This window comes from Oncorhynchus mykiss, chromosome 15 (assembly GCF_013265735.2).
Source record: "Oncorhynchus mykiss isolate Arlee chromosome 15, USDA_OmykA_1.1, whole genome shotgun sequence".
NCBI classification, from domain to species: domain Eukaryota; kingdom Metazoa; phylum Chordata; class Actinopteri; order Salmoniformes; family Salmonidae; genus Oncorhynchus; species Oncorhynchus mykiss.
This window is the reverse complement of record NC_048579.1, coordinates 16337298-16354648: the sequence shown is the minus strand read 5'-3', so window position 1 is coordinate 16354648 and position 17351 is coordinate 16337298. Positions and strand designations below refer to the sequence as shown.

At 42.5% G+C, this 17351-nt stretch overlaps 1 protein-coding gene across 19 annotated transcripts in view; it reads left to right on the top strand.

The window, feature by feature from the left end:
• The window catches only part of LOC110489705 (LIM zinc-binding domain-containing Nebulette), a 110973-nt gene that overhangs the window by 85269 nt on the left and 8353 nt on the right, over positions 1-17351 (top strand). For 14 of the 19 annotated variants that reach the window (XR_005036053.1, XM_036943888.1, XM_036943901.1 and 11 more), the window contains 27 exons: positions 134-241; positions 1209-1319; positions 1441-1551; positions 1688-1798; positions 2239-2343; positions 2592-2702; positions 2816-2926; positions 3238-3345; positions 3699-3809; positions 3967-4077; positions 4269-4379; positions 4803-4913; positions 5043-5153; positions 5256-5366; positions 7288-7395; positions 7657-7767; positions 7848-7958; positions 9020-9130; positions 9813-9914; positions 12137-12235; positions 12828-12941; positions 15546-15650; positions 15780-15884; positions 16242-16349; positions 16471-16581; positions 16803-16916; positions 17068-17178. The exons of 3 other annotated variants lie outside the window; for them this stretch is intronic. Coding sequence is in view for 15 of the 16 variants with exons in the window: in XM_036943888.1 (XP_036799783.1) it covers positions 134-241; positions 1209-1319; positions 1441-1551; positions 1688-1798; positions 2239-2343; positions 2592-2702; positions 2816-2926; positions 3238-3345; positions 3699-3809; positions 3967-4077; positions 4269-4379; positions 4803-4913; positions 5043-5153; positions 5256-5366; positions 7288-7395; positions 7657-7767; positions 7848-7958; positions 9020-9130; positions 9813-9914; positions 12137-12235; positions 12828-12941; positions 15546-15650; positions 15780-15884; positions 16242-16349; positions 16471-16581; positions 16803-16916; positions 17068-17178 (2952 nt within the window). In the remaining variant the exon portion in view is untranslated. The remainder of the gene's footprint in view (positions 1-133; positions 242-1208; positions 1320-1440; positions 1552-1687; positions 1799-2238; positions 2344-2591; positions 2703-2815; positions 2927-3237; positions 3346-3698; positions 3810-3966; positions 4078-4268; positions 4380-4802; positions 4914-5042; positions 5154-5255; positions 5367-7287; positions 7396-7656; positions 7768-7847; positions 7959-9019; positions 9131-9812; positions 9915-12136; positions 12236-12827; positions 12942-15545; positions 15651-15779; positions 15885-16241; positions 16350-16470; positions 16582-16802; positions 16917-17067; positions 17179-17351) is intronic. 2 more of the 19 variants (XM_036943889.1, XM_036943897.1) reach the window with 2 other exon arrangements.

Here is a 17351-nt window from a genome sequence, read left to right as displayed (position 1 = left end):
GTCACAAAAAAAGTTACTATTCTGAATTTATTTAGTCATTTCTTTCATGTATTTCCATGTCAACCTGTCAATTTCTCAAAACCAAAAATGACTTGCTCTTAAACCTTTGGGGATATGTTTTGTACTTTTCCAGTTAAAGTACAAAAGATACATCGAGGAACTGCCCGATACCTTGTACGCACTACTGCCTGAAACCATGGAGACCAAGTTCGCTAAAGAAATGACTCAAGAAATGTCTCAGGTGGGGCTCACAGGGTTGTTTTAAAATGTGTGATAAAAAAAAAGCAACTCCACTCACACAAACGAAGCTGTTGTCCTGAAATGTCGTTTGCTTTTCATGGCCAACAGTAACAGCTTGCTCCATCTTGGTAAAATAAATATATATAAAAATGTACCTTTTAGATTTGATTGGGTAGCTTGTGTGTGGAATTATTCCTCTTCTTGATTTCTTCTGAAAGCCTTTACTGTGCTGGTTGTAGCTAAGTCAAAACTACTGCATTGCAAACAGTTAATAAAGGAGTTGTAGACTATTTGAATGTCATGGTGAAGTTTGGATAGGGGAAGAAATATAGCCATAAATTATGACCTTATGAAAACATAGACTTTAAACAGAGACTAAGTTGAACGGTCTATTTTGGTGATAGGGTATTGGCTTGGGCTGTGGGGTCTGTTTAAAGACAGGCAGGTTGGTGGTAGGGTATTGGCTTGGGCTGTGGGGTCTGTTTAAAGACAGGCAGGTTGGTGGTAGGGTATTGGCTTGGGCTGTGGGGTCTGTTTAAAGACAGGCAGGTTGGTGGTAGGGTATTGGCTTGGGCTGTGGGGTCTGTTTAAAGACAGGCAGGTTGGTGGTAGGGTATTGGCTTGGGCTGTGGGGTCTGTTTAAAGACAGGCAGGTTGGTGGTAGGGTATTGGCTTGGGCTGTGGGGTCTGTTTAAAGACAGGCAGGTTGGTGGTAGGGTATTGGCTTGGGCTGTGGGGTCTGTTTAAAGACAGGCAGGTTGGTGGTAGGGTATTGGCTTGGGTTGTGGGGGTCAGTTTATAGACAGGCAGGTCGAAAGATAAGAGGAGACACTTAGAGGGAGGATGGACAGTCGAGGCCCATGTGTATGGAACTGATAACAACCACCAATGATATTCTATGACAGTCAATAATTGCCACTGACTCTAGAACTGAGATTTGCAAATGAATGTGTGTGTGTGGGCGGCAGGCCAAGTACAAGGAGGCAGGCAAGCAGCAGGTCTCCACTTCTCTCTACTCCACCTTACCAGAGACTTTGGAGACCCAGCACGCCAAAGAGGCCTCCCAGCTACAGAGCAAGGTGAGTCACACACACACATAATTCATGGGGTCTGTATTCGAGTGCTCTATATGCTACCATGTGCTTCTGGCTGATAATGAGTTTTTACAACATTCAGTACTTCACCCTTCTTTTTTGACAGAATAACTATAAAGAGGGAGGCAAAAAGGACATGTCAACTTCCTTGTATTCTCAACTTCCTGACACAATAGAGATCCAGTTTGCCCGAGAGCTTACAGAGCTCCAAAGTGAGGTAGCTAGCTAGAACACTTCAAATCATCTTACTGTGATTCTGTCTACTAAGCTTATTTGCACCAATGCAATCCATGTCATCATTTGGTTACATCATCTAAAGGAACAAGTGTAATGCTTTTTTTTATGTCCATCAGAACAAGTATAAAGAAGATGGGAAAAGGAGTCTTTCGACAAGCGTTTATTCTCAACTAGCAGAGACCAAGGAGACGCAGTTTTTGAAAGCCGTTTCCCAACTCCAGAGTGAGGTAAGACTTTAGATAACAGACTTTGGTGACACTACTTGAACCCTTCATCATGGGAGAAACAACAGTGTCATGTTTTATGTTTTATGTTGCCCAACAGATTATTAATACAGTCGTGACAGCTGGTGTCGGATTACGACAACTGATTTTACACTGTTATGACCCCAACGATGTTTATACCAGCTAAATGGCATAGCGAACGAATGTATTGTGTAATGACAGTGTAAAGTACGTTTTAATAAACTGACACCAACTGTCATGATTGTTTAAGACATCTGTTATGTCATGACGTATGGTCTGTTATGTCATGACGGATGGTCCATGACGGATGGTCTACATAAAATGTAACCAACTTTTTCAAGATTTGAGTGGGAAACTTTTAGGAAGCACGTAAAGATGTAGCAGACCTTGGAAACTAAAAAAAACATAACTTTGTGTTTTAGAAAAAGTATAGAGAGGCAGTAAAGAAGCAAATATCTCTCTATGCCACCTTACCAGAGACTTTGGAGACCCAGCACGCCAAAGAGGCTTCTCTGCTACAGAGTGAGGTAGATTAACAGTGTACTTTTACACATCTACCGTCACATGTACACTTATAGACAGTATACTTTCATATGTAGTGTACAAATATGGTTAAGGTATAGTTTATTACACTGATACAGTATTCCCTACATTAAGACGTTATGCCTTATATAGATATATTCATCTATTCAGATCCTCTAGTATCCCTCAGAATAAAAATGTTTTCTGATCGTCATCATCATGATCACCACGGACATTGTTTTTCCTTCTCTAGCTGAAATACAAGCAAGGTGGCAAAAAGGGGTCCTCCAGGTCTCTGTACTCCCTGCTTCCAGAAACGACAGAGACCCAACTAGCCAAAGAGCAGCGTGATATTTATAGTGAGGTAAGGCATCATGAAAAACGTATGTCAACCGTATGACAAGCCTTTTTACAAAAACATCCATTTAAAGGACACATTACCTGGATCCACAGAAATCAAAGAGATGTGTTTTTCAGGTGAAATACAAAGAGGATGGTAAACAGAAGCTTTCCAACAGCCTGTATTCCTTGCTGCCAGAAACAGCGGACACACAATTTGCCAAGCAGCAATCAGAATTCCGAAGTGAGGTAAAGTTTTTTTTTTTGTTGTTGCTCAGATTACTTTACTGTTTCATTTTGTTTAGTCAATGTAGAATGTCTATCTATACCTGTTCCATAAAAGTTGTGTTGTAAAATATTCCTTCTAATGTCTAGCTGAAACACTCACAAATAAAAAATGTGTGTGCATGTAGTTCTTCATTTTGATCATGTTACTATAGGAATCATTTGTTTGTGTCTCCTTGCATTCACTCATTACCAACTGAAACAGTTTAATCTTGATTTTCAAACCTGACAAAAATACTTTATTCATTTTTGTCAACACTTTCTGTACCTTTCAGCAAAATTACAAAAGTGACACCCAGGAACTGTCCAATTGCTTGTACGCACTACTGCCTGAAACCATGGGGACCAAGTTCGCTAAAGAAATGTCTCAAGAAATATCTCAGGTGCGGCTCACAGTGTTGTTCTACTAACTGTGTGATGACAAACCAGCAGCTTCCATCACACTCCTGCATGGTATCACAGCAGATGCCTCCTCTATCTCCTCTCTTAAATAGACGTAGACAACCTGCCTTATTGATAAGCATGTCTCTCTACGCTCTCTTCTTAAGTGGTGAAAGAGACGGTGATAAGATACAGTGACAATGTTTATTCCGGGAAGTGCATTTAGCAAGTCGTTGAAAAGAGGGAACATTTTATTCAGCACATTGTAATTCATTAGTTGTATGTCAATGTTGATATAAGAAATGACTCATGACCTATTATGTGAGATAATATCATGTCGTATTTTGTCTTCTAGTCTAAATACAAGGAGGCAGGGAAGAAAGAGGCCTCCACATCTCTCTACTCCACCTTACCAGAGACTTTGGAGACCCAGCACGCCAAAGAGGCTTCTCTGTTACAGAGTGAGGTAAAGGTCTATTTGCCTCATACTATATTCCACCAATTCTAAGATACACATAAAGGCGGTGTTTTTAACCGTACTTACTCATTTTGAAATAAATGCTGTGCTTAGTGAAAATATCATCCTAGGACTTAATGAGGGCTCCAATTTGTTGTCTTTCCAGAACAAGTACAAGGAGAATGTGAAACTGACCCAGTCCAGTAGTCTGTACTCTCAGCTCCCCCAGACTACAGAGACCCAGTTTGCTGCCAAAGTCTCTGACCTCCAGAGCGAGGTAAAGAACAAACAACTAAAGCTTGGGCTTAACACTAGTGACAGTGAAAGTTTTTATTATTGATTATATTATTGATTATTTCTAAGTCACCCCCAATAACACCTGACTACCAACACTCTACAGATCCCCAGTGTCTAAATCCAAAAGTCAAACTGAGTCCAATTCTTGGTTTCTTCCCATTGGTGTCCTAGAACAAGTACAAAGAGGAAGGTAAGAAGAGTATCTCTACCTGCATTTACTCTCAACTACCAGAGACCAAACAGACCCAGTTTGTGAAGGCTGTGACCGAACTTCAGAGTGAGGTTAGACTTGGACGCTCTTGATTGTTTTGCCACTTCCTTTCTATTTAGTTGCTGTCTCAAGTATACTGAACAATAATAATTACAGACAAAAGTTATGTTCCGGCAAGTTCCAATGAACTTGAGTATGGCCGTATTTACCAACTCCAGTCCTCCAGTAACCCCAACAGTACACATTTTTTTGTTGTAGCACAGGACAAGCACACCTGATTCAACTTGTCAACTACTCATCAAACCTTCAATTAGGTGAATCAGGTGAGCTTGTCTGGGGCTACAACAAAAATGTGTGCTGTTGGGGTACTGGAGGACCGGAGTTGGGAAACACAGCTGATAAATAGATATGGTAGATATCATCTCTATTTGATAACAGTTAGTGTGCTGACAAGGAAATTCAGAAATAACATGATTGTTTTCATTGCGTCGCAGACTAAATATAAGGAAGCAGGGAAGAAAGAGGCCTCCAGTTGTCTCTACGCCCTGTTACCAGAGACTATGGAGACCCAGCACGCAAAAGAGGCTTCTCTGTTACAGAGTGAGGTAGACAAGTCAACAATGTTATCAGTCTCAGGTGTCCTCAGTTGTACGAAATTAGCATTCCCAATAAAACAGCATTTCTTAATCATTTTTCATTGAAATTGAAGCATACACACACCTCTTCTTCTCCAGAATAAGTACAAAGAAGTCGGTAAAAAGGAGAGTTTGACCTGCCTGTACTCTCAGCTTCCAGAAACCACTGAGATTCAGTTTGCTAAAACAGTGACAGAACTGCAGAGTGAGGTGGGTGGATGGATGGATGTTACTGTAGTACAACAGGCTATGATAATGGACTGATACAAGATCAAAATGGCAGTTTTGTTCTGAACTTGTTGTGTCTTTCAGAATAAATACAAACAGAAAGGGAAACAGGAGATATCCAGCAGCATTTTCTCTCAGCTGCCGGGGACAAAGGAGATAGAGTTTGCCAAACAGATTTCAGAAATGCAGAGCGAGGTAAAGTAGGCGCGCACGTGTGTCAATATGTCTTGACTCTGAGTGTATGCAGCATACGTTTTGTACATGCATTTAAAAATCAAATGTACTCTACATTTCTATTTGTGTGAAAATATATACATGGTATATTTTACAAAACATTTTATGAAGAAAATATATGCTGTGTAATATATGCATTTTCAGATGATATGTACTGTAGATTTTAAATTATGTGTTCTTGAAAAGGATATACAGTTGAAGTCGGAAGTCTACACACACTTAGCTTGGCGTCATTAAAACTCGTTTTTCAACCACTCCACAAATGTCTTGTTAACAAACTATAGTTTTGGCAAGTCGGTTAGGACATCTACTTTGTGCATGACACAAGTCATTTTCCCAACTATTGTTTACAGACAGATTATTTCACTTATAATTCACTGTATCGCAATTCCAGTGTGTCAGAAGTTTACATACACTGAGTTGACTGTGCCTTTAAACAGCTTGGAAAATTCCAGAAAATTATGTCATGGCTTTAGAAGCTTCTGATAGGCTAATTGACATAATTTGAGTCAATTGGAGGTGTGCCTGTGGATGTATTTCAAAGCCTACCTTCAAACTTGGTGTCTCTTTGCTTGACATCATGGGAAAATCAAAAGAAATTAGCCAAGACCTCAGAACAAAAATTGTAGACCTCCACAAGTCTGGTTCATCCTTGGGAGCAATATCCAAATGCTTGAAGGTACCACGTTCATCTGTACAAACAATAGTATGCAAGTATAAACACCATGGGACCACACAGTCATCATACCGCTCAGAAAGGACAAGCATTCAGTCTCCTAGAGATGAACGTACTTTGGTGCGAAATGTGCAAATCCATCCCAGAACAACAGCAAAGGACCATGTGAAGATGCTGGAGGAAGCAGGTACAAAAATATCTATATCCACAGTAAAACGAGTCCTATATTGACATAACCTGAAAGGCCACTCAGCAAGGAAGAAGCCACTGCTCCAAAACCGCCAATAAAAAGCCAGACTACGGTTTGCAACTGCACATGGGGACAAAGATTGTACTTTTTGGAGAAATGTCCTCTGGTCTGATGTAAGAAAAATAGAACTGTTTGGCCATAATAACCATTGTTATGTTTGGAGGAAAAAGGTGGAGGCTTGCAAGCCGAAGAACACCATCCCAACCGTGAAGCACGGGGATGGCAGCATCATGTTGTGGGGGTGCTTTGCTGCAGGAGGGACTGGTGAACTTCACAAAATAGATGACAACTTGAGGAAGGAAAATTATATAGATATAGTGAAGTAACCTCTCAAGACATCAGTTAAAGCTTGGTCGCAAATGGGTCTTCCAAATGGACAATGACCCCAAGCATATTTCCAAAGTTATGGCTTAAGGACAGCAAAGTCAAGGTATTGGAGTGGCCATCACAAAGCTCTGACCTCAAACCCATAGAAAATTTGTGGGCAGAACTGAAAAGGCGTGTGCGAGCAAGGAGACCTACAAACCTGACTCAGTTACACCAGCTCTGTCAGGAGGAATGGGACAAAATTCACCCAACTTATTGTGGGAAGCTTGTGGAAGGCTGAAACGTTTGACCCAAGTTAAACCATTTAAAGGCAATGCTACCAAATACTAATTGAGTGTATGTAAACTTCTGACCCACTGGGAATGTGATGAAAGAAATAAAAGCTGAAAATAAATAATTCTCTCTTCTATTATTCTAACATTTCTCATTCTTAAAATGAAGTGGTGATCCTAACTGACCTTAGACAGGGCATTTTTACTCTGATTAAATGTCAGGAATTGTGAAAAACTGAGTTTAAATGAATTTGGCTAAGGTGGATGTAAACTTCCGACTTCAAGTGTACATAGAATGGTATATATTTTTCAAACATTCTGGTTGGGTTTTGGGGGGGTATCCTTTTTTATTTTCAGCAAAATTACAAAAGTGACACCCAGGAACATTCCAATTGCTTGTACGCACTACTGCCTGAAACCATGGAGACTAAGTTTGCTAAAGAAATGTCTCAAGAGATGTCTCAGGTGCGGCTCACAGCGTTGTTCTACTAACTGTGTGATGAAAAACCAGCAGCTTCAATCACACTCCTGCAGAATGGCTCTATGTTAGTCATAGACTTACCATATCAACTACTGCAGCCAGCATCAAATAGCTCAAATATTCCAGTTGTTGCTTCTATGCTGAGTTTTTTCTCAAGCTGATTGTTTCTAGATGGGTTCTTGGTGGAGTTGAGAGGAAGGATCATCAGAGCCACGAAGAGTTCACAATGTTGTTGTTGTTTTCAGAGGAAATACAAAGAAGCTGGGAAAAAGGAGATGGGCAACTCTCTGTACTCCCTCATGCCCCAGACCAGTGAGATCCAGCATGCCAAAGAGCTCTCCCAGCTCTACAGCCAGGTATACTGGGTGGGTGGGTGCGTTGTTTATAATACATATTGTTAAACAGTATGTGCCATGACGTTCCCTTCTTGTTTCAGAAAAGCTACAAAGAAGAGGGTAGGAAGGACACAGGCCACAGTCTGTACTCACAGATGCCCCAGACCATTGAGACTGCATTTGCTAAAGAAGTGGCAAAGCACCAGAGTGATGTAAGCATGCCAGTATCTGGTCCACAGCTGCAGTCCATGTTTCTCTCTGTTTTTTTGTGTCCAGCTTGATGCTATGATATACCTGAATATCATCAGGTCTGAGACACCTGCTAAAGGAGGATAGCATAACTATGTGCTGGATCAGTGCTCATACAGAAGTCCAGGTGGAATGCCCTGTAATTTGAGTGGAACACACAGCCCAACCAATCCCTTACCCCTAATACTCTTCAGTGCCAATGCATTGGACAAGAGAGTGGGTATCAAGGTGCCCAACCAGGCGTGACGCTGAGGGGAACAGCTGTGATGTCTACTGTTCTGCAGGCAGACCCACTGACCCAGACACACCCCCTCTGTCTGTCTCAGTCCACTCTCTGTCGGGCTCAGTCTGTCTCTGTCTCTGTCTCTCTCTGTCCCAGTCTCGGTCTGGCTCAGTCCGCTCTCTGTCTCTCTCTCATTGGCTCAGTCTTTCTCTGTCTCACTCTCTGTCTCAGTCCACTGTCTGTCTCTGTTTCTCTCTGTTTCTCTCTGATTGGCTCAGTCTCTGTCTCTGTCTCTGTCTGGCTCAGTCTCTCTCTGTCCCAGTCTCGGTCTGGCTCAGTCCGCTCTCTGTCTCTGTCTGGCTCAGTCTCTCTCTGTCCCAGTCTCGGTCTGGCTCACTCCGCTCTCTGTCTCTGTCTGTATCTCTCTCCCTAACACCGATCAGAGGTTTGAGGTGATCAACATACACTAAGCACATTATTCAGATTTGTATTTCTACACAACCCACTTGATCTATTCTTCCCATCACTCCATTTCCCAAAGAGCTATAACACTGGCGCCCATCACCTCTCAGTGCCCCGTGACTGGTTCATACCAGAGGTATCATACCTGGATAACGAGCGGTTATTCTTTAGCTGCATATTGTTAACGTTCACCCTCCTGCTAAATGATTAACGCTTAGATGGGAATCTCATGTACTGTGTGTGGGTGGGTGATGTATCCATTCCAGGGTCTCGTGTAATCAGCACGTTGAATAAGTAATGCTTTTCTTGCCCTTCTCTCTGGTCTGTCGTCCTCTCCAGAAACTGTACAAGGAGAAGTACAACGCGGAGAAAGGCCAGTCCACTTACACCACCATGGAGACCTTACCAGAGGTCTCCCACGCTATGGAAGTCAACAAACAGCAGAGTGAAGTAATTACCCACAATGCATTTCCCCTGATACAAACTGTTTTATGTTTATAAATGAAGAAATAGTGAATAAGAGAGACAGGACAGTAAGGAGGAGGGTTTGTTAGAAGGGAGTTGGCCAGATTCGAACCTGGCTTACATGTACTCTAAGGCAGCAGCGGTAACTATTATACTGCTGTAGGTCACACAAGCTACAATCATGGGAAATGTTCTGGTTTAGGCTAGCTAGTTGTTGTCACTTGTGCTGTATAAAATACATTTGTCTGAAGTTTTAGTCAACATGGATATGAATCCATGGAAAAATTAAGTGCACACAAATGCAGATTTTATCCACATTCTGCATGTTTGGTTGAGGTCAGGGATTTTTGTGTGCCAATATCCCATAATGGATTCTGAGGGCCCTCTGGCCACGTTGCTCATTTGAGAGTTGTCAGTATGCATCAACATCACCCAGGGAAAAGTGGGCCAAAGGATCCGACTGATCGTTCCCATTGATCGTTCTAATATCTATCACTAGGCTTCATCTCTCTGTTACAGAAATATCAACCAGTGAGGAGACATTGCATTTGGACACAGAATGTTACAGTACACAAATGATGATGATTGAATGAATGCCCCTGAAATGCAAAAAATGAATCGCTCTGCAAATAATCCTAACACTTCCTTCCCTCCTCCCTGCCTTCAGGTCAACTACAGGACAGGAAAACAGGAACACCACAATTTCACCACGTTGGCGGACAGACCTGATATCCTGAACGCCAAACAGGCCACTGAACTGGCCAGCGACGTGAGTTCATGTCAAATCAAACTTTTTCTGAAGTGCATTTACAGCAAATACAATATAATATATACAGTTGAAGTCGGAAGTTTACATACACTTAGGTTGGAGTTTTTCAACCACTCCACACATTTCTTGTTTAACAAACTATAGTTTTGGCAAGTTGGTTAGGACATCTACTTTGTGCATGACACAGGTAATTTTTCCAACAATTGTTTACAGACAGATTATTTCACTTATAATTCACTGTATCACAATTCCATTGGGTCAGAAGTTTACATACATTAAGTTCACTGTGCCTTTAAACAGCTTGGAAAATTCCAGAAAAGTCATGGCTTTAGAAGCTTCTGATAGGCTAATTGACACAATTTGAGTCAATTGGAGGTGTACCTGTGGATGTATTTCAAGGCCTACCTTCAAACTCAGTGCCTCTTTGCTTGACATCATGGGAAAATCAAAAGAAATCAGCCAAGACCCCAGAACAAAGATTGTAGACCTCCACAAGTCTGGTTCATCCTTGGGAGCAATTTCCAAAGGCCTGAAGGTACCACGTTCATCTGTACAAACAATAGTATGCAAGTATAAACACCATGGGACCACGCAGCCGTCATACCGCTCAGGAAGGAGACGTGTTCTGTCTCCTAGAGATGAACGTACTTTGTGCAAAAAGTACAAATCAATCCCAGAACAACAGCAAAGGACCTTGTGAAGATGCTGGAGGAAACGGGTAAAAAAAGTATCGATATCCACAGTAAAACGAGTCCTATATTGACATAACCTGAAAGGCCGCTCAGCAAGGAAGAAGCCACTGCTCCAAAACTGCCATAAAAAAGCCAGATTACGGTTTGCAACTACACAAGGACGGATATCGTACTTTTTGGAGAAATGTCCTCTGGTCTGATGAAACAAAAATTGACCTGTTTGGCCATAATTTTGGAGGAAAAAGGTGGAGGCTTGCAAGCCGAAGAACACCATCCCAACCCATGAAGCAAAGGGGGTGGCAGCATCATGTTTGTGGGGGTGCTTTGCTGGACTGGTGCACTTCACAAAATAGATGGCATCATGGGGAAGGAAAATTATATGGATATATTGAAGCAACATCTCAAGACATCAGTCAGGAAGTTAAAGCTTGGTCGCAAATGGGTCTTCCAAATGGACAATGACCCCAAGCATACTTCCAGATTTGTGGCAAAATGGCTTAAGGACAGCAAAGTCATGGTATTGGAGTGGCCATCACAAAGTGCTGACCTCAAGCCTATAGAACATTTGTGGACAAAATTGAAAAAGTGTGTGTGAGCAAGGAGGTCTTACACACCTGACTCAGTTACACCAGCTCTGTCAGGAGGAATGGGATAAAATTCACCCAACTTATTGTGGCAAGGCAATGCTATCAAATACTAATTGAGTGAATGTAAACTTCTGACCCACTGGGAATGTGATGAAAGAAATGCAAGCTGAAATAGATCATTCTCTCTACTATTATTCTGACATTTCACATTCTTAAAAAAAAGTGGTGATCCTAACTGACCTAGACAAGGAATTTTTACTCTGATTAAATGTCAGGAATTGTGAAAAACTGAGTTTAAATGTATTTGGCTAAGGTGTATGTAAACTTCTGACTTCAACTCTATATATATTCTATTTTTTAGTCTTTAGTTTTTTTTATGAAAAGGTGTTGGACATGGTGTTGATTTACCTCACTCTAGTCCCAAGATTAGACGAGTGTCACACTCTAAATTAACTTTAGATTCAGAACTAGATAGCTGTTAACGATTCATATCTAAGCAAAGTCCGACTACATAATGGTGATAAAAGGACCTTACATCATGTGTTCTGCCATAAACGTTATTGCCACCCTTTATATAGCATATGATAACTGCTTGTGAATAATGTCTGAAACATCTTTATAGTTCTTATAAAGGGTTTATGAAGGCTTTATTAAGCAGTTCATTTACAGTGGGACACACAACTTTGCTTGTGCTGTGTGGGTGAGGCAGTGTGTGTGGGTAGCAGCACTCATCAAATATTCAACACCTCCACTGCTCTACCACCACATCGACAGTCCCAGTCCTGGTCCCTAGCTGGGATCTCTCTCTCATACACACAGTCTGTTTCATTTAGGGAGAAGCCCATGAACATAACACGGAGAGAATACATACTGAATAGCAAAGTTAGCCCTTTCACAGTGTGTCTCTGCTTGCCCTTGTTTCTCTGGTTCCTCTGGTTCACAGGTGTCCTATAGGAGTAAAACTAAGCATGAAATCTACAATGATGTCCTGGGAAGATCTGATATCGAGCATGCCAAAGTGGCCTCCAAACTCGCTAGCCTGGTAAGATAATAAAACATTCCATATATATGTGTGTGGTGTGTGTGTGTGTGGTGTATGTGTGGTGTGTGTACTACTGTTTTACATTTTATAACCAGGTATTGTACCATTGACTGGATAATTAGTTTGTCTCCAACCATAAAGGGAAGGAGCTAAGGAAAGGATACAATGAAAAGAGATGGTTTAAGTGTATTGCGACAAAACCATGCATCTCGAAACTGTTCTGACATACCCTTCTGCCACTGTTAATGAGACAAGGGAAGGAGACAATTTTATTGAGACGGGGCCATGTCGTTTTTAGTTTTCTGTCCTTCGGCCACTGTTTAATGAAAGGACATTCATGCTTGGCCTGGTCCCAGACCTGCTGGGTCCCCTGGTTTAGCACCACAGATGTGCTTTGTCATGACTGCTGGGCGGAGAGCTGAATGGGGAGGAGGGGGAGGTGGAATGCTGAGGGGGAGAAAAATGGGAGGATAAGGGGGTAATGGTGTGTGTGCCTCATCACTTCTGCTGTCGCTGTGTGTACTCACATATCTCTGTCTCTCACTCTCCCTCTCACACACACACACACACACACACACATAACACACATCAGGTGCACTACAAGGAGAAGTTTGAGAGGGAGTTCAAGGGTCAGAAGCCCCAGTACAACCCCAGCAACTGTGTGTCCTTCAAACACACACAGGCTGCCCACGCTCTCACCAGCCAGGTGGGTCTCCAACGCGCCCTGTCCGTCCCCACACAAACTCCAGTCACGTGGTGCACTTACAGTTGAAGTTGGAAGTTTACATACACCTTAGCCAAATATATTTTAACTCAGTTTTTCACAATTCCTGACATTTAATCCTGGTAAAAATTCATTGTCTTAGGTCAGTTAGGATCACAACTTTATTTTGAGAATGTGAAATGTCAGAATAATAGAAGAGAGAAGGATTTATTTATTTATGATTTCATCACATTCCCAGTGGGTCAGAAGTTTACATACACTCAATAAGTATTTGGTAGCATTGCCTTTAAATTGTTTAACTTGAGTCAGAAACGTTTCCGATAGTCTTCCACAAGCTTCCCACAATAAGTTGGGTGAATTTTGGCCCATTTCTCCTGACAGAGCTGGTGTAACTGAGTCAGGTTTGTAGGCCTCCCTGCTCGCACACGCTTTTTCAGTTCTGTCCACAAAGTTTCTATGGGATTGAGGTCAGGGCTTTGTGATGGCCACTCCAATACCTTGACTTTGTTGTCCTTATAAGGCTATTTTGCCACAACTTTGGAAGTATGTTTGGGGTCATTGTCCATTTGGAAGACCCATTTGCGACCAAGCTTTAACTTCCTGACTGATGTCTTGAGATGTTGCTTCAATATATTCACATAATTTTCCTCCCTCATGATGCCATCTATTTTGGGAAGTGCACCAGTCCCTCCAGCAGCAAAGCACCCCCACAACATGATGCTGCCATCCCCGTGCTTCATGGTTGGGATGGTGTTCTTCGGCTTGCAGGCCTCCACCTTTTTCCTCCAAACATAACGATGGTCATTAAGTTCTATTTTTATTTCATCAGACCAGAGGACATTTCTCCAAAAAGTACGATCTTTGTCCCCATGTGCAGTTGCAAACCATAGTCTGGCTTTTTATGGCGGTTTTGGAGCAGTGGCTTCTTCCTTGCTGAGCGGCCTTTCAGGTTATGTCGATATAGGACTTGTCTTACTGTGGATATAGATACTTTTGTACCTGTTTCCTCCAGCATCTTCACAAGGTCCTTTTCTGTTGTTCTGGGATTGACTTGCACTTTTTGCACCAAAGTATTTTCATCTCTAGGAGACAGAAGCTCCTTCCTGTGCGTTATGACGGTTGCGTGGTCCCATGGTGTTTATACTTGCGTACTATTGTTTGTACTGATGAACGTGGTACCTTCAGGCATTTGGAAATTGCTCCCAAGGATGAACCAGACTTGTGGAGGTCTACAATTTTTGTTCTGAGGTCTTGGCTGATTTCTTTTGATTTTCCCATGATGTCAAGCAAAGAGGCACTGAGTTTGAAGGCAGGCCTTGAAATACATCCACAGGTACACCTTCAATTGACTCAATTGTTGTCAATTAGCCTATCAGAAGCTTTTAAAGCCATGACATAATTTTCTGGAATTTTCCAAGCTGTTTATAGGCATAGTCAACTTAGTGTATGTAAACTTCTGACCCAATGGAATTGTGATACAGTGAATTATAAGTTAAATAATCTGTCTGTAAACAATTGTTGGAAAAATTACTTGCTTGTGTCATGCACGAAATAGATGTCCTAACCAACTTGCCAAAACTATAGTTTGTTAACAAGAAACTTGTAGAGTGGTTGAAAGACGAGTTTTAATGACTCCAATCTAAGTGTATGTAAACTTCCGACTTCAACTATATACCCTTTTCACACTATTGCACCGGCCCAAACTGTGCTGTGCTGACTCTGATTTTCTTCCCACATTGTCCTTTCCAACACAGTTCTGGCCGTTATGGTGGATGCGTAACCTGGGGCATGTTCAGCAGGACGCAACTTTCAGATAGAAATAAGCTATGTAGAACAGTCATGTTTTTCTACATGCCTCTCTGACATGTAGAATAAGGAATCACGCCGGCTCTATTTGTAGCATTTCTATCTGCAACGTTCAACAACGTTTGGCTACTGAATGCGGCAGCTCAGCTGTGCTCGGCTTAGTAGTTGGGTATTACAGTACACTCCTCCAATGTCCCTTCAGAAACAGCCTGTAAATGGAACCTCAATGGGACACCCCCCTCAGCTCCTCTCCAGTCTCCTGGGTTTGTTCCATTGAGGTTCCTATGTTTTATTGCTTTCATCATGCACTTAGCTAAAATTCAGGCTGCCGTGTTAGCAGTTTCCATGGGAACCTTTTAAAGGCAAATGGAGGGTTTGGTTGAAACTAAAGAGAGTGGGGCCCTTTGGATGAGAAGCTGTAGCCTGCGCTGTGAGGATGAAAGTTCCCATGTCAGACGTCTTAGGATTTGAGAACAGATTTCCTGTGTATTTACCAGGGTTGGTGTTAATGTCATCTCAATTCAGTCAATTCAGGAAGTGAATTGACATTGAAAGCATCCTCACTAAAAACAATGGGCCATTTTTGTTGACTTGAATTCAAACGAGAATAGACCCCAAGCCAGTTGTATCACTCCCGTGGGGATGAGTGAGGTGAATCCTCTGTTTACCTCACAGAATCCTCACATTGCTTCCTCGACCATGCCTTGCACCCCCCCCCGCATGTGAAGGACAACACTCATTTCAGGAAGGTTTCTATCTGTGTTTGTTTGTTCTCTACAGGTGAAGTATAAGATCAACCAGAACCAGGTGATCGAGGGATCCATGGACCTGCCCAACCTACTACAGCTGAAACACGCTCTACACGCCAGCAAGCTGCAGAGCAACGTAAATGTTTCCCTCTCCCTGATACAGATCAGAACGTCTAGTAACCCTCCTAGAGAGCCGCCAAATATGCACTGTGCAGGCTTTTGATCCAGCCCTGCTCTAACAAACACCTGTCCTCTGTCTATTCAGATAGAGTACAAGAAGAAGTACGAGCAGTCTAAGGGACACTACCATATAGCACTGGACACAGCAGAACAGCTCCACCACAGGGAGAATGCAGTACTGCACAGCCAGGTGGGTATAGTAAGAGACTCCTCACGCTGTGGTCTATACTACCATGGGGTTTACTGAAACAATGTTTCAACGCTGAGGGTCAAAACATCTAAATGAGCCTGAGGTGGAACGGCGTAGATCTCCCGGATGTTTTTTAAAAAGATAACTGGCCTGTGTGGCTCTGTTGGATAAGGGTGGCGTTAGCAGCAAGGTTGTAGGTTCCCCTCCTGCAGTGATCACATACACACACACAACAAATGTATGCACTCCCTGTACTGTAAGGTACATATATTATACTGTACATTATAACTCCCACACACGTTATTGATTGTCGATGATTCTGCCTCTTGTGGTTTAATGGATGTGCTTCCCTAACAGGTGAAATACAAGGAAGAGTATGAGAGAAACAAAGGCAAGTCCCAGATGGAGTTTGTGGACACACAGTCTTACAGAGTGTCCAAGGAGGCTCAGAAAATGCAAAGCGAGGTGGGTGACACACCTGTCTTTACTGTAATGATGTAACGTGTGTGTGTGTGTGTGTGTGTGTGTGTGTGTGCGGTAATGACAGAAGGGTGATGGCATGCCTTTTTTCCCCCACTGACATCAGAGAGAGTACAGGAAGGAATATGATGACCACATCCGGGGCAAGGCCCTAGTGGATGTTGACCTGACCCCTGGATACCTGACTGCCCGCCACGCCAGCAACGTCCTGAGTGAGGTCTGTGCCAACATAGCCCTCTATGATATTTTAAAGGGATAGTTTATCTCAAAATCACATGTCTCTATACTTCAAATGTGGTCTTAAGTCTATGGTCTGAGTCCATTTTGCCATCTGCTGAAATGCATCATCTACACATACATTCAGTTAGAATTAAAAAACATTTGCTTGATTGGGAATGTCCATTCTAGTAATGATATTTCTATGGCTGGTGCCTACAGAAGGAGTACAGGAGGGAAGGACTGGAGGTGAAGGGGAGGGGGCTCTCAGGGCTGGGATTGGAGGACACACCAGAACTGATACGGGCTAAAAATGCCAGCCACATCCTCAATGAGGTACAGTTTTGCTTAAAAACTCATCTTTCACTTTCACAGTTTTTTTACTTCTTGGAATTTACACACACACACACTTCACTTTTGTGATGCACAATATCATACCATCATTACATTATGTGAGAATTAAGCAGTGTTGAATCTGTCCTTCTAGAAAGAGTACCGCAAGGACCTGGAGAATGACATCATGGGTAAAGGCATGGAGATCAGTGGTGACGTGTTGGAGATGCAGAGGGCCAAGAAGGCCACAGAGTTAACCAGCCAGGTAGGGCCCAACCCATACCACTAGTTAACCAGCCAGGTAGGGCCCAACCCTAACCACTAGTTAACCAGCCAGGTAGGGCCCAACCCATACCACTAGTTAACCAGCCAGGTAGGGCCCAACCCATGCCACTAGTTAACCAGCCAGGTAGGGCCCAACCCAAACCACTAGTTAAC